This window comes from Dendropsophus ebraccatus, chromosome 7 (genome assembly GCF_027789765.1).
Source record: "Dendropsophus ebraccatus isolate aDenEbr1 chromosome 7, aDenEbr1.pat, whole genome shotgun sequence".
NCBI classification, from domain to species: Eukaryota; Metazoa; Chordata; class Amphibia; order Anura; family Hylidae; genus Dendropsophus; species Dendropsophus ebraccatus.
The window spans coordinates 89,511,915-89,527,020 of NC_091460.1; the positions used below are offsets into that span (position 1 = coordinate 89,511,915).

General features: G+C 46.2%; 1 protein-coding gene across 2 annotated transcripts in view; it reads left to right on the plus strand.

Annotated features, from left to right (window-relative positions):
- LOC138797558 (FYN-binding protein 1-like) overlaps window positions 1-15,106 on the plus strand; it is a 213,341-nt gene that overhangs the window by 39,075 nt on the left and 159,160 nt on the right. For both annotated transcript variants that reach the window (XM_069977877.1, XM_069977875.1), the window contains exon 2: window positions 5,100-5,670. In XM_069977877.1, the coding sequence (XP_069833978.1) occupies window positions 5,100-5,670 (571 nt within the window). The remainder of the gene's footprint in view (window positions 1-5,099; window positions 5,671-15,106) is intronic.

Here is a 15,106-nt window from a genome sequence, read left to right on the forward strand (position 1 = left end):
TAAACGGGAAGCCTCCTGTTAAGGGGCCCACCAATAGGGAGGAAGGGGGAGGGGCCCACCAATAGGGAGGAAGGGGGAGGGGCCCACCGGGGGTTTCCCCGGCTCCCCGGTGGCCCAGTCCGAGGCTGTACTCAAGTAACAGTGGGGAGATGCAGTAACACAGTGAGGAGAGGCAGTAGCAAAGTTAGGAGAGGCAGTAACGGATTGAAATGAATAATTACTGCAATGAGGAGATGCAGTAACGCAGCGAGGTGATGCAGTAATTCAATGAGGAGATGCCATAACGCAATGAGGAAATGATTGATTGATTGATTAATTAATTACTGCAGTTAGGAAATGCTGTGATTTGATGCAGTAATTGTATGTTTACACAGAGAGATTTATCTGAAGGAATTTTTAAGCCAAAGCCAGGAATGGATTTGAAAAGAGGATAGATCCCAGTCTTTCCTTTATGACCTGTTCTCTGCTTATAGTCTGTTCTTGGCTTTGGCTTCAAAGATCTGTCAGATAAATCTCTCTGTGTAAACGCACCATAACGCAATGCAATGAGTAATAACTACAATAAGGTGCAGTAATGCAATGAAGAAATGCAGTAACACGATGACAAAATGCAGTAACACAAAGAGGTGATCCAGTAACACAATAAGAATGCAGTAATGCAATGAGGTGATGCAGTAATGCATTGAGGGGTTGCAGCAATTCAGTGAGGGGCTGCTGTAATGCAATGAGAAGCTGCAGTAGCACAGTGAGGAGATGCAGTAACACAGTAAAATTAGTAATTACTACAGTGAAGAGATGCAGTAACAGTCGGGATATGCAATAACGCAATAAGGTGAGGCAGTTATGCAATGAGGTATTGCAATGAGGAGATGCAATAACACAATGAAATTATTAATTACTGCAATGAGGAGATGCAGTAATGCAACAAGGTGATGCAGTAATGCAATGAAATGATGCAGAAATGATTAATAACTTAAATAAAAGGATGCATTTACATTGCATTTTCATCTTGTTACTGCATTTGTGAACACAGCCTGACCAGTCAGTAGAACGGAGGAGACAACCTCGCTGCCATGTGGATGGCCCCATAGACTTGTTTGTCTTATTGTCTGTCCAGGTCACATGACAGGGCTGGAGTGAAAGCGCTAAGTGCGTCTCCGACCAAACACTCAGACAGTGGCCGATCAAAACTTTTGATGTTTCTGTGACATCAAAAGGTTTTTTAAATGTCAGATCAGTATAAAATTTTAATCCTACATATTCATTATTGTTATCATATGCCGATGGGTGCCTGTTAGAGATGAGCGAACCCGATCGTTCGGCATTTGATTAGCTGGGGCTGCTGAACTTGGATAAAGCTCTAAGGTTGTCTGGAAAACATGGATACAGCCAATCACTATATCCATGTTTTCCACATAGCCTTAGGGCTTTATCCAACTTCAGCAGCCACTGCTAATCAAATGCCGAAAGTTCGGGTTCGGACGGACTCAAGCATGCTTGAGGTTTGCTCATCTCTAGTGCCTGTACATTGCTGTTTACACGGAAAGATGCGATCAGCCAATAAGATGTTTGTTTTTTTAAAATTCATGGCTGATTGCTGGCCCTTTTAGGGTATGTGGAAAGCAATGATATCATTAAATACTGCAATTAGATGACGCAGTAACCCAAATAAAATTCTTCTATGAATATGGGCAGTTATCATCAGGAACCCTTCCAGGTGTATTCCCAATTCATATCGCTAGCATGTACCATCTTCAGGGAACCCCCCTCTCCTGAGAATGAAAGGGATGTAGTACATATTCTGTATATTCACTGCATTGCTCAGTCACCTCTCTATGCAGGGAACCACAGCCACCTTAACCTGGTGAAAAATAGAGTGAAGCTTGGACCAAGACATCAGACCCTGATGGATTATAAAGTAACTACAGTCCTGCTCCAGTACCAATGCTACTCTGGAGCCTGCTGAACTCTTACATGACAGTTCATACACACCCGGTCTATATACACCCAGGTCACCTGATGCAGCTGGCCCATCACTGCTATGCCAGCAACCAACATAGCTGCTACGTAGCAGGACCTCCCAGCCCCTTCCCCGCATGTTTATTGGCTGATTAAAGCCGCCAAACAGGCTAGGAGGAGGCTCTCAATGTTATTTGAGCACCACACAGTATTCGATTGAGTATCGACTACTTCCGAGTCCTGTAATATTTAAGCGACTAGTGACCTCGAACGAGCATGTTCACTCATCTCCAGTAATGATATGGTGCCTATCTATGGACGACTGGTCACTTGCCAGATGGTGCTGAGTGACACCATTACGGTGGTGGTTGGTCCAGATATAGTGCAGCTAGAAGGTAGATTGTTGTAACGCCAGTGCCAGTGGGGCACACAGGTATGGAGGCACACCTGCTTTTATTTTAAGGTGGCTGGCTATATCCTTTCCTCTGTGGTCGGTGACCTGCTGGGCTGTGAGGGGGTCCCTTGGGTACTTATGGTGGTCTGGAGTGGAGTTGTAACCCACCCCGACTATTGGTACCGCCATCCACAGAAAGGAGAGATGACCCAAGGAGGGTGTATTGACTGTGTAGGTGCTGGAACAATAATCACTGAGTCCTGTTATCATAAATAAAATTCTTCTTTACTGTGAGAATACTTTGTACAGTAGTTGATCATAGACTACAGACATGACAGAACAGAATCTGTGCTAAGAGCCTTTGGAGTAGAAGAGCTGAGATGACTTGGTTGTGCGCTAAAAAGTAGAGTGGGCAGAGAACAGTAGAGAGGAGTTTGTGCTGCAGGTTCAGAGTAGTGGAGAGGAGTTTTTGCTGAGAATCCCCACCCAGGGTAGAAGTGTGCTCTGCCGGAACTTTGGAAGAAGAATACTAAAGAATACATGAAGATAGAAGAATACTTGTGCCCATGTTTCGACTTTTGTTTTTGCTGTACCACCTGTTGCCCTACAGTGTCGGGTGACCCATCCTATTAGGGTGACACAAGCCCCAGACCTTGTTACATGAGTTGCTCAAGGTGGCCAAATTACCTGGTTACACCTGCGCTGCGAGATAGAGTACATAGGCTTGTAGCAACTTTGATTTATCCGGATCAGTTCCTCTTTTTTCAGGATACTGTCCTGCACTTTTAGAGATGTTCATGGTGTGGGTTGGGGTGATCTCTGACTCAAGTAGTTTAGCACTGCATAGTTAGAACAAAGATAGTGTCTTAAAGAAAAGTCTCTCCATCAGCCATGTGCGTCTGTCCACTACCACACTCCTGACTAGACTACACTGGCACTGACTGGAGGGGGGACCTGGCAAAGCCAGGGCCCAGCTGGACTACAGCAGGGACCGTCTTGTCTTGCGTCCTCTCTCCACCAAGACTTGGGTAAGACTCACTAAGTGTTGGCGTGTACTTCCTCTCCCTATGTGACAACTTCCTACAGTAGGTGTAATGTCCCCTGTGAGTGGTGGAGAAGAAAGTGCAAAGAGAAGAAAGAGAATAGAGATAGGTGAAGAAGAGAAGAGAGCTCTTATTGGTGCGCAGATCATAAACAAGCAATAACCCCTTGTTCACACAATAGCGTCTTCTAGTGGTAAAAATTAAAAGTGACACTGTCACCCTCCCCCCCTTTTTGCATTCTGACTTCTCTACACAGGTGTAAAGGGTAAATTTACCAGTTTTCATACCTTATTTTATATCATATGTCATGGTGCTTGTTCAAGTAAAAAGTGATCTTTTATTACTGCAGATTGTGCTAAATGGGCGAGGCTTTCTGGCAACAGCACCACTTAGCCCCGCCCACAGCACCACTGTTGGCCATGCCCCTCCATGACATCATTGCCTCATAGGCCCGCCCCTTCAACGTCCATTGTTATGGGCCAACTTAGAGGGGGTGGGGCCTAGACCTTTAGGCCATCCTGTTCCAATGGTCGACGAGGGGCAGGCCTATGTGCCCATGACCTCACAGAGGGGTGGGACCAATGGTGGTGCTGTGGGCGGGGCTAAGTGGTGATGTTCCCGCGAAGCCCCGCCCACTTGGCACAATCTACAGTTGATGAAAGATCACGTATGACGTATGATATAAAATAACTTATGAAAACTGATAAATTTACCTTTTACACCTGTGTAGAGAAGTCAGAATGCAAAAAGGGGTGATAGTGTCACTTTATGTATCACTTCATTACCACGTTAACTTGTAGTACAGGCTTTTATGAGGGGTGTATAGACTAATAACACCCGTGGTGGGACACCTCAATATTGCACAAATGGTTTTCACTTATGACTCATGAGAACCATGGCCCGCTATAATGCAGAGGGTGAGAAGGTTATAACAGACCTGGTGTAAGACCTGGTTTCCTCCTCCAGTTGTGTTTTTGTTTTTTCTCTCATGCTTCCTTGTGATATATTGATGCAAAGTTTTAAAATGTTGTTATTGCTATACAGTATAAATAAAATTGAATTAAAAACAAAAGCACTGTTTCCCATATCATCGCCAGTATTCTACCACTCTGCTGCTAGTCTGCCACTTAACGGTCAGGGTTGTGATGTTGCAATATTGCCCAGGCACTTGGCTAATGCAGTGGTGTTCTGCGATCTTGCTGCATAGTGTGGACAGAGTTGCATAATGTCACCCCCTCCCCAGATCTATCCAAGAAGCTCTTCTGCCCAGACAGCCCGGTCAATAACACTGATTTCTGGCGTGCCTAGGCGTGTATGTCTGCATACAGGCCTCTTACTACATACTTGATAAATCAAGATGTTTTAAATATTTTGGGGTAGATTTATCAAACTGGTGTAAAGTAGAACTAGCTCAGTTGCCCCTAGCAGCCAATCAGATGACTTTTCATTCCTCACAGATTCTTTGGAAAATGAAAGGTGGAATCTGATTAGTTGCTAGGGGGAACAGAGCCAATTCAAATTTACACCATGTTTGATAAATCTCCCCCTTTTGTTTCTATTTTTCCATACTTAATTATCTATTACTCCTGTACTTTCCCTTCTTGGGAAACTACAGGAGCACTGTTGAGGAGTATGAAATATTTTTATAGATAAATTCAGCACAATATGTCCAGCATGCTGTGATTCTGACTTTCACTTTCCAGGCAGATCCAGAAGGTTTTAAAAATATCAGAATGAAATTTCAAAATGAATCTGGAGAAAAGCTTGGTGCCAAGTCTATTGTGCAGGTGAAGCCTGGACCTAAGCCTGCTATACCAGCAAAACCTACCGTACAGCCAGTCAGTGAGCGATTGTTCCAGAAACCTCTACCCAAAGCTTTATCCTCACCAGATCTAGCAATCTCCCCCAAAAGTGACCCTTTAAAAGCTGCAGGGAGCTCAATCTGTTCACATCAAAGCTTCTCATATCAAAGCAACTCAAGAATTATTCATAAAGCTTCGGTTAATAAACCTTCAGTTCCACTGAAGAAACCCATTGTCCCTAAACCATCTGTCAACAGTCCTCATAACAAGTCTGGAACCCCCTCACTACATGCTCCCCAAATGAAGAGACCAGCCATTCAATATCCCACCACACCCCGGCTGAAGCTTCTGCCCAGTGAAGCCGTACTCGGACCAAGACCAAAGAAGCCTGCTCGGCCTCCTTTTGTAGATCTGGAAAAATTCCAAGGACCCCAGGATTGCGGTGACTATGTGATCATGAGAAGCTTCTTGGGTAGGAATCTTTATTTCCATTTGCTGCAATTGCTGCTGTATTTTTGTGCATAATAAAATGGATTTATGCCTGTAACAATTTCTCTTGAAGTTAAATGTTATAGGTATATATTATTAATCCAGATTACCCTTGATCTTATCAATCAATTATTAACAAAGAAAAGTGCTTGACTTCTAGGATGGAATACCAGTTGGCAATGGCCAATCCCCCCCCCCCCACACACTCACTGTAACGTTCATAGATAGACCATACACTTGTTATGGTGAGGAGCTATAGCGCCCATGTTCATTGATGACAATAACATTGCTGTGGTAACCCAATGGACTGCATTGTGGTGAATCCAGGGGCTAGAAATGTCGTGGAATGGCTGCAGCACTATCACTATATTAGTGTTATATATCAAGAAGGGATCACACAGATGAGGCGAGTACTATTAGTGATATCAATATATTAGTGGTTTATATCCTAGAGTGATAACTCAGATGATGCCAGTACTATTAATATAATCACTATATTAGTTATATCTTGGGGAAATCACACAGATGAGACCAGTACTATTAGTTGCATACCTCCCAACATTTGCTGGGAGAAAAGAGGGACAGTCACGGCAATGCACCACGCCCCCTATAGCCACTCCCTCCACATAATCACGCCCCCATAGCCACTCCCTCATATCCACGTCACCTATTACCATTATATAAAAAAACTAATATTATTACCACATCGTGACTTATACCCCCATACCATTACTACATAACATCCACTATACAAAGACCAGTATCTCCACTACACTGACCCATATGGATGTAGATACAAATGCTGCACAGACTCTATACACCATATTCTTTACCCCATATACGTGATTACAGTACAGCTACATTCAGTGACTCACAGGGGGCATCTTCTCTGATCGGAATTGGTCACTTTTTCTTTTCTTCTCCATCTGGTGCTTGCTCACTGCTGTGGTTTGCTGACAAGTGGTTTGTATAAGTGAAGTTTAAAGAGGAGTTGCTGGTGATTCAGTGGGTTTGGAGTTACTGATATATTGTTGTTTTTGTGCAATTGTGTGGTGTTCATTGCTGCAGCGCATAGATAGCTAGTACCATAACTGCATAGTTAAACAGGTCCAAACTGTTTTTTTCCTCTGGTCTGCTCTGCACCTGGGGGTGGGGTTAATTGATCTCAGGTGCTTAAAGCGTAACTATAATTTCAGTAGCCAAAAAATTAAATTCCTCAAATAAAAAGCCCATGTGTTACCCTTTAAAAAGAGCCCTAAACTGTGTTGATAGCTTGTGCATTTGCTGAGATATCCCCAGTTGTTTGGCTCAGAAGAATAAATGAATTTTTCTCCTGGCTGAGAGAAAGTGGGCGTGGCCTATCCCTCATCTCCCTGGCTGCGTCCCTCCAATCACTGCCCAGCAGCTTAGCAGATGTATCACACATAGCAGGATCAGATAGAGCCCCAACATACAGTATCACAATGTAAGATTAGATACAGATCCCCAGCAGATGGTATCACACACAGTGGGATTAGATACAGTCATCTGCTCTCATAACACTGTAGAATAATGTCAGCTCCAGATCTTCCCCTGTGCTGCTCCTCACACACAACACCCTCAGCTCTGCTTAAGGCCCTATTCCACCAACAGATCTGACGACAGATTATCTGCCAAAGATTTGAAGCCAAACCCAGGAACAGACTATAATCAGAGATCAGGTCATAAAGAAAAGACTGGATTTCTCCTCTTTTCAAATCCACTCCTGGGTTTGGCTTCAAATCTTTGGCAGATAATGTGTCGTCAGATCTGTTGGTGGAATAGGGACTTTAGTCACCTCTGTGAGGGAAGGGGGGAGAACGTGCTGCTAGGAGGTGAGGGGAGGAGGTTTTGTTTATGTTTCTCTCTGTGTCAGGGCTGTTATCTGATGCTGCTGTCAGAGTCTGTACTCTAGGTACAGATCTCCAGGGAGGGGGCGTGTCCAGCAGAAATGCACAAGTATCACAGAGGCAAAGAGAGCTCAGAGGGGACTTTCCGCTTTATGTATTTAAAAAACTGTTCATTTTAGGTTATTAATGTATATTGCAAAAATTCTTATCATGACCTAAGTTAACTAAAACTGAATGGTCAAAATATTTTATAGTTACTCTTTAAATCAAGCTCAGTGCTCACTGCTGTGGTTTGCTGACAAGTGGTTTGTATAGGGTCCATTTACACAGAAAGTATCTGACAGATTATCTGCCAAAGATTTGAAGCCAAAACCAGGAACGGACTATAAAAAGAGAACAGGTCATAAAGGAAAGCCTGGGATTTCTCCTCTTTTCAAATCCATTCCTGGCTTTGGCTTCAAATCTTTGGCAGATAATCTGTCAGATAATCTTTCTGTGTAAATGGACCCTTAAACCAAAGCAAATTTTTTTCATAAGAAATCATAAAATGCAGACAATTGGTTCCCTGCCCCCAAAATAATCATTTATTATTCTGAATAACATGTAAAACTAATGAAACAAACATTCAGAAACAGCAGAATATGTGATATTATAAGTTACTGTACAGTAATGGAGAGGATGGGAAACACAAGGGCTGACAGAGACTGCAGGGAGCATAAAGGAATGAGCAGGGCAGATGTGGGCACAGTATAGCAGCACTCTTTGTCTGAGGAGAGTGGTGTTACAGCTATGGAGAGATTGCCTCCACAGTCCTGTTCCCTGATGTAAGCCCCAGCCTGAAATGGATCTGCTATGATTTGGAAGGTGAGGGAGACTTCCTGGGTCAGAGTACAGTGCTGTAGACCCCGCTGTGCAGGCCATGTCCCTCCTCTACTCGCGCTCCCACCCAGTACAGGGAGCTTTTAAACCAAAGCAATGCTCTTAAACCAAGTCACAATTTTAAAAAACTGTGAGCTCTTAAACCAAAACGCTCTTAAACCAAGGTACCGCTTCCTCCATTATAGTGGAGAGACTGTCTGGCAGCATATCATATAGTGACACAGACAGTCTTGCAGATAAGAATTCTGCTGCATTTGTTGCTGCGACTGGTTTAAAAACAAAAAAGTAGGTGTTTTTAACTTTTACTTACAGCAATAGGCGATACATGACAATATAGAATAATTTTTTAAAAATATGTTGCACAACACAGCAGACTATTGCGACTGATTAATACCCCAACAGAAGTACGCCAATTTTGGCAGAAATAGTAGGTGTTTTCAAATTTTACATACTGCAATAGGCAAAACGTGAAGAAAATATGTCACAGCAACAAACGCAGAAGAATTCTAATCTGCAAGACTATCTGTCATTATGATATGTTGCTAGACAGTCTCTATAATAAAAGCAGCTATTTACTGTACTGTGTAGTAGCCCCTATAAGGGCTTCAACATTTTCTCCTGCCTACAATCTTCTAAAACCCTTACTTTCCTCTCTCCAAATGATCAACCTGCTAAAATATCAAGACATAGGGGGACATTTATGTATGTGAAAACGCATATTTTTCGACGTAAAGTGGCCAGATGCGATTAAAATATATGCATCTGTCCACTTTCTGCCCGGTACGCCGCGGGGGGGGGGGGACTCTGGGTCCGCTCAATTCAGCATTTTATTTGCCAAAAAATAGGCCGGAAACCTACTGCAGCTCTCAGCTGGCGTAGGTTTCCTGGCGCGCGCGCTCGCCCGCACGGGGTTTATGTAGAGGCAGTCCGCCTCTACATAAATCTCCGTACTGTCGGAGCAGCGGCACATTTTTAAGTCCAGCGCAGAAAACACTGGACTTAATAAATGTCCCCCATAAACAAAATGAGGAAGTAGTTAAAATGCAGCCTATTCTTCACACTGAGCTTTGCTGCCAGTCTGAGAGAACACACTGATGAACTGCTTGCCGCTGATACAGTGACTGTATATTCAGTGATAAACTGTGCTCTGTATAGTTGTAGCACTAAAAAGGGCTTTGGGGGGTCCCTCCTGCCTAAAATCTGCTAAAACCTAACTCACCCTGCTGCACACATTTTCCCTGGCTAGGTCCAAAATGGCGACGAGCAGGAGATCCCAAGTCTTATACTCTGGAGGTTACATGAGTAAGCCAGCCAATGAATGTAGACGCGTTGCAAGCGTGCTCCTAGGGCCAGTCCCACCCCTGCATAGTTGTTGGTCAAAAAAAGGCGCCAGGGAAGGTGGGAGGAGAATTACATTTTTACTGCGCATTTGGTCGAATGCTCGGTCGAAAACAAGTATTTCAAATAGCGTAGTATTTGATCGAATACCTACTCGATCACGTGCTACTCGCTCACCTCTAATGTTAACATAGAACGTAGGCTTAGAATGTTGTCATTGAATGTATGCTTAGAATGTAGACATTAGTCTGGTTAGACTCCAAGGTCCCCCATTCATGCTCATGGTTCCCGCTCTCTGATATAGACTACTGTCTGTGGCCCTCTGTTTTAGACCCCTGCTCAGCACCCCCAACTTGTCTCTGTGACCCTGTTTCCCATTAGGAAAGCTTACTTTTAGACTCTTTATTACTTCATTCTCTTTCTCATGCAAAGGTCCTTAAAGAAGTTGTCTAGGATACTTTAATAAACTAGCATTGCACTGACCTCTGTGGGTGTTGCATACTCTACATACACTTCTATTTTTTATTTAGAGCGCTTACTGTGTTTTCAGGCTCAGTCACATGACCACTCTGCCTGTGTTTTCTTTACTTCCTGTGAGGTCCTGTTCCCTTTCTGTTTCCTGTTCCTGCCAGTGAGGGAACAGAGAGTCATCAGATGGGCAGGGTTATACAGCCACATTTCTTTAGCCCCACCCCTAACATCTGAGCCCAGAAGAAACTGCAGCAGTAAGGACCGCATGACAGACTACAATCTCTGCAGCACTGCAGCATAGGTTGGAGCTATAAACAGTAAATAAAGGAACTATAGGGGTGATTTATCAAAACTTGTGCAGAGGAACAGGAAAGCAGTTGCCCATAGCAACCAGTCAGATTCTAGGTTTCATTTTTCAAAGCCTTTTCAAAAATGAAAGAAGCGATTTGATTGGTTGCTATGGGTAACCGCTCCCCTGCTCCTCTGCACAGACTTTGCTAAATCTTCCCTTATATTGTTGCTATTGTAGTGTAAAGATGTGCAGTGTTAGGTCAGTGCTGCTGTGTGTAATAGGGAGAGGAGAGAGGCTGCTGCTGTGTGTAATATGGAGAGGAGAGAGGTTGCTGCTGTGTGTAATACGGAGAGGAGAGAGGCTGCTGCTGTGTGTAATATGGAGAGGAGAGAGGCTACTGCTGTGTGTAATATGGAGAGGAGAGAGGCTGTTGCTGTGTGTAATATGGAGAGGAGAGAGGCTGCTGCTGTGTGTAATATGGAGAGGAGAGAGGCTACTGCTGTGTGTAATATGGAGAGGAGCAGTGGCGTCGCTAGGCTGTTTTATTCGGGGCTCATGCCCCGAATAAAATGCCTGCTGCCCCGGATCTCGTCTGCCCCGCTCTTGCGAGCCAGATGCGGCTCTTTTGATGGCCGCATCTGGCTCGCAGATTGCAGCTGCTGCTGTCCTCCTCACCTACTGGCCGCCCGCAGCGCCCGGACACGCTCCTCCATCCAATCAGCGGAAACCGGGAGCGTGGGGCCGCTGCGGTGGGCCGTGGTGCACGCATCCAATTAACGCGTGCGCCACGGCCCACCGCAGCGGCCCCACACGCCCGGTTTCCGCTGATTGGATGGAGGAGCACCTCCGGCCGCTACGGTAGGTGAGGCGGACAGCAGCAGCCGCGATCTAGAAGGAGGTGAGCAGGCACGGGGGGAGAGAAACGGGCGAGAAGCACAGGGGGAAAGAAGCAAGGGGGGAGAGAAACGGGAGAAAAGCATGGGGGAGAGAAACAGGGGAGAAAAGCATGGAGGAGAGAAACGGGAGAAAAGCATGGGGGAGAGAAACGGGAGAAAAGCATGGGGGAGAGAAACGGGAGAAAAGCATGGGGGAGAGAAAGAGGGGAGAAAAGCATGGGGGAGAGAAAGAGGGGAGAAAAGCATGGAGGAGAGAAACAGGGGAGAAAAGCATGGAGGAGAAAAGCATGGGGGAGAGAAACAGGGGAGAAAAGCATGGGGGAGAGAAACAGGGGAGAAAGCATGGGGGAGAGAAACGGGAGAAAGCATGGGGGAAAGAAAGAGGGGAGAAAAGCATGGGGGAGATAAAGAGGGGAGAAAAGCATGGAGGAGAGAAAGAGGGGAGAAAAGCATGGGGGAGAGAAAGAGGGGAGAAAAGCATGGGGGAGAGAAACAGGGGAGAAAAGCATGGGGGAGAGAAACGGGAGAAAAGCATGGGGGAGAGAAACAGGGGAGAAAAGCATGGGGGAGAGAAACAGGGGAGAAAAGCATGGGGGAGAGAAACGGGAGAAAAGCATGGGGGAGAGAAACAGGGGAGAAAAGCATGGAGGAGAGAAACGGGAGAAAAGCATGGAGGAGAGAAACGGGAGAAAAGCATGGAGGAGAGAAACGAAAGAAAAGCATGGGGGAGAGAAACAGGGGAGAAAAGCATGGAGGAGAGAAACGGGAGAAAAGCATGGGGGAGAGAAAGAGGGGAGAAAAGCATGGGGGAGAGAAACAGGGGAGAAAAGCATGGGGGAGAGAAAGAGGGGAGAAAAGCATGGAGGAGAGAAACGGGAGAAAAGCATGGGGGAGAGAAAGAGGGGAGAAAAGCATGGAGGAGAGAAACGGGAGAAAAGCATGGGGGAGAGAAAGAGGGGAGAAAAGCATGGGGGAGAGAAACAGGGGAGAAAAGCATGGGGGAGAGAAACAGGGGAGAAAAGCATGGGGGAGAGAAAGAGGGGAGAAAAGCATGGGGGAGAGAAACGGGGGAGAGAAACTCAGAGGGCCCGGGCCCCGGATGTTTTAGGACCCTAGCAACGCCCCTGGAGAGGAGAGAGGCTACTGCTGTGTGTAATATGGAGAGGAGAGAGGCTGCTGCTGTGTGTAATATGGAGAGGAGAAAGGCTGCTGCTGTGTGTAATATGGAGAGGAGAGAGGCTGCTTCTGTGTGTAATATGGAGAGGAGAGAGGCTGCTGCTGCTGTGTGTAATATGGAGAGGAGAGAGGCTGCTGCTGTCTGTAATATGGAGAGGAGAGAGGCTGCTGCTGTCTGTAATATGGGGAGGAGAGAGGCTGCTGCTGTGTGTAATATGGAGAAGAGAGAGGCTGCTGCTGTGTGTAATATGGAGAGGAGAGAGGCTGCTGCTGTGTGTAATATGGAGAGGAGAAAGGCTGCTGCTGTGTGTAATATGGAGAGGAGAGAGGCTGCTTCTGTGTGTAATATGGAGAGGAGAGAGGCTGCTGCTGTCTGTAATATGGAGAGGAGAGAGGCTGCTGCTGTGTGTAATATGGAGAGGAGAGAGGCTGCTGCTGTGTGTAATATGGAGAGGAGAGAGGCTGCTGCTGTATGTAATATGGAGAGGAGAGAGGCTGCTGTGTGTAATATGAAGAGGAGAGAGGCTGCTGCTGTGTGTAATATGGAGAGGAGACAGGCTGCTGGTGTCTGTAATATGGAGAGGAGAGAGAGGCTGCTGCTGTGTGTAATATGGAAAGGAGAGAGGCTACTGCTGTGTGTAATATGGAGAGGAGAGAGGCTGCTGCTGTGTGTAATATGGAGAGGAGAGGCTGCTGCTGTGTGTAATATGGAGAGGAGAGAGGCTGCTGCTGTGTGTAATATGGAGAGGAGAGAGGCTGCTGCTGTGTGTAATATGGAGAGGAGAGAGGCTGCTGCTGTGTGTAATAAGGAGAGGAGAGAGGATGCTGCTATGTGTAATATGGAGAGGAGAGAGGCTGCTGCTGCGTGTAATATGGAGAGGAGAGAGGCTGCTGCTGCGTGTAATATGGAGAGGAGAGAGGCTGCTATGTGTAATATGAAGAGGAGAGAGGCTGCTGCTGTGTGTAATATGGAGAGGAGAGAGGCTGCTGCTGTGTGTAATATGGAGAGGAGAGAGGCTGCTGCTGTGTGTAATATGGAGAGGAGAGAGGCTGCTGCTGTGTGTAATATGGAGAGGAGAGAGGCTGCTGCTGTGTGTAATATGGAGAGGAGAGAGGCTGCTGCTGTGTGTAATATGGAGAGGAGAGAGGCTGCTGCTGTGTGTAATATGGAGAGGAGAAAGGCTGCTGCTGTGTGTAATATGGAGCGGAGAGAGGCTGCTGCTGTGTGTAATATGGAACGGAGAGAGGCTGCTGTGTGTAATATGGAGAGGAGAGAGGCTGCTGCTGTGTGTAATATGGAGAGGAGAGAGGCTGCTGCTGTGTGTAATATGGAGAGGAGAGAGGCTACTGCTGTGGGTAATATGGAGAGGAGAGAGGCTGCTGTTGTGTGTATTATGGAGAGGAGAGAGGCTGCTGCTGTGTGTAATATGGAGAGGAGAGAGGCTGCTGCTTTGTGTAATATGGAGAGGAGAGAGGCTGCTGCTGTGTGTAATATGGAGAGGAGAGAGGCTGCTGCTGTGTGTAATATGGAGAGGAGATAGGCTGCTGCTGTGTGTAATATGTAGAGGAGAGAGGCTGCTGCTGTGTGTAATATGGATAGGAGAGAGGCTGCTGCTGTGTGTAATATGGAGAGGAGAGAGGCTGCTGCTGTGTGTAATATGGAGAGGAGAGAGGCTGCTGCTGCTATCTGTAATATGGAGAGGAGAGAGGCTGCTGCTGTGTGTAATATGGAGAGGAGAGAGGCTGCTGCTGTGTGTAATATGGAGAGGAGAGAGGATGCTGCTGTGTGTAATATGGAGAGGAGAGAGGCTGCTGCTGTGTGTAATATGGAGAGGAGAGAGGCTGCTGCTGTGTGTAAAATGGAGAGGAGAGAGGCTGCTGCTGTGTGTAATATGGAGAGGAGAGAGGCTGCTGCTGTGTGTAATATGGAGAGGAGAGAGGATGCTGCTGTGTGTAATATGGAGAGGAGAGAGGCTGCTGCTGTGTGTAATATGGAGAGGAGAGAGGCTGCTGCTGTGTGTAAAATGGAGAGGAGAGAGGCTGCTGCTGTGTGTAATATGGAGAGGAGAGAGGCTGCTGCTGTGTGTAATATGGAGAGGAGAGAATCTGCTGCTGTGTGTAATATGGAGAGGAGAGAGGCTGCTGCTGTCTGTAATATGGAGAGGAGAGAGGCTGCTGCTGTCTGTAATATGGAGAGGAGAGAGGCTGCTGCTGTCTGTAATATGGAGAGGAGAGAGGCTGCGTGTGTAATATGGAGAGGAGAGAGGATGCTGCTGTGTGTAATATGGAGAGGAGAGAGGCTGCTGCTGTGTGTAATATGGAGAGGAGAGAGGCTGCTGCTGTGTGTAATATGGAGAGGAGAGAGGCTGCTGCTGTGTGTAATATGGAGAGGAGAGAGGCTGCTGCTGTGTGTAATATGGACAGGAAAGAGGCTGCTGCTGTGTGTAATATGGAGAGGAGAGAGGCTGCTGCTGTGTGTAATATGGAGAGGAGAGAGGC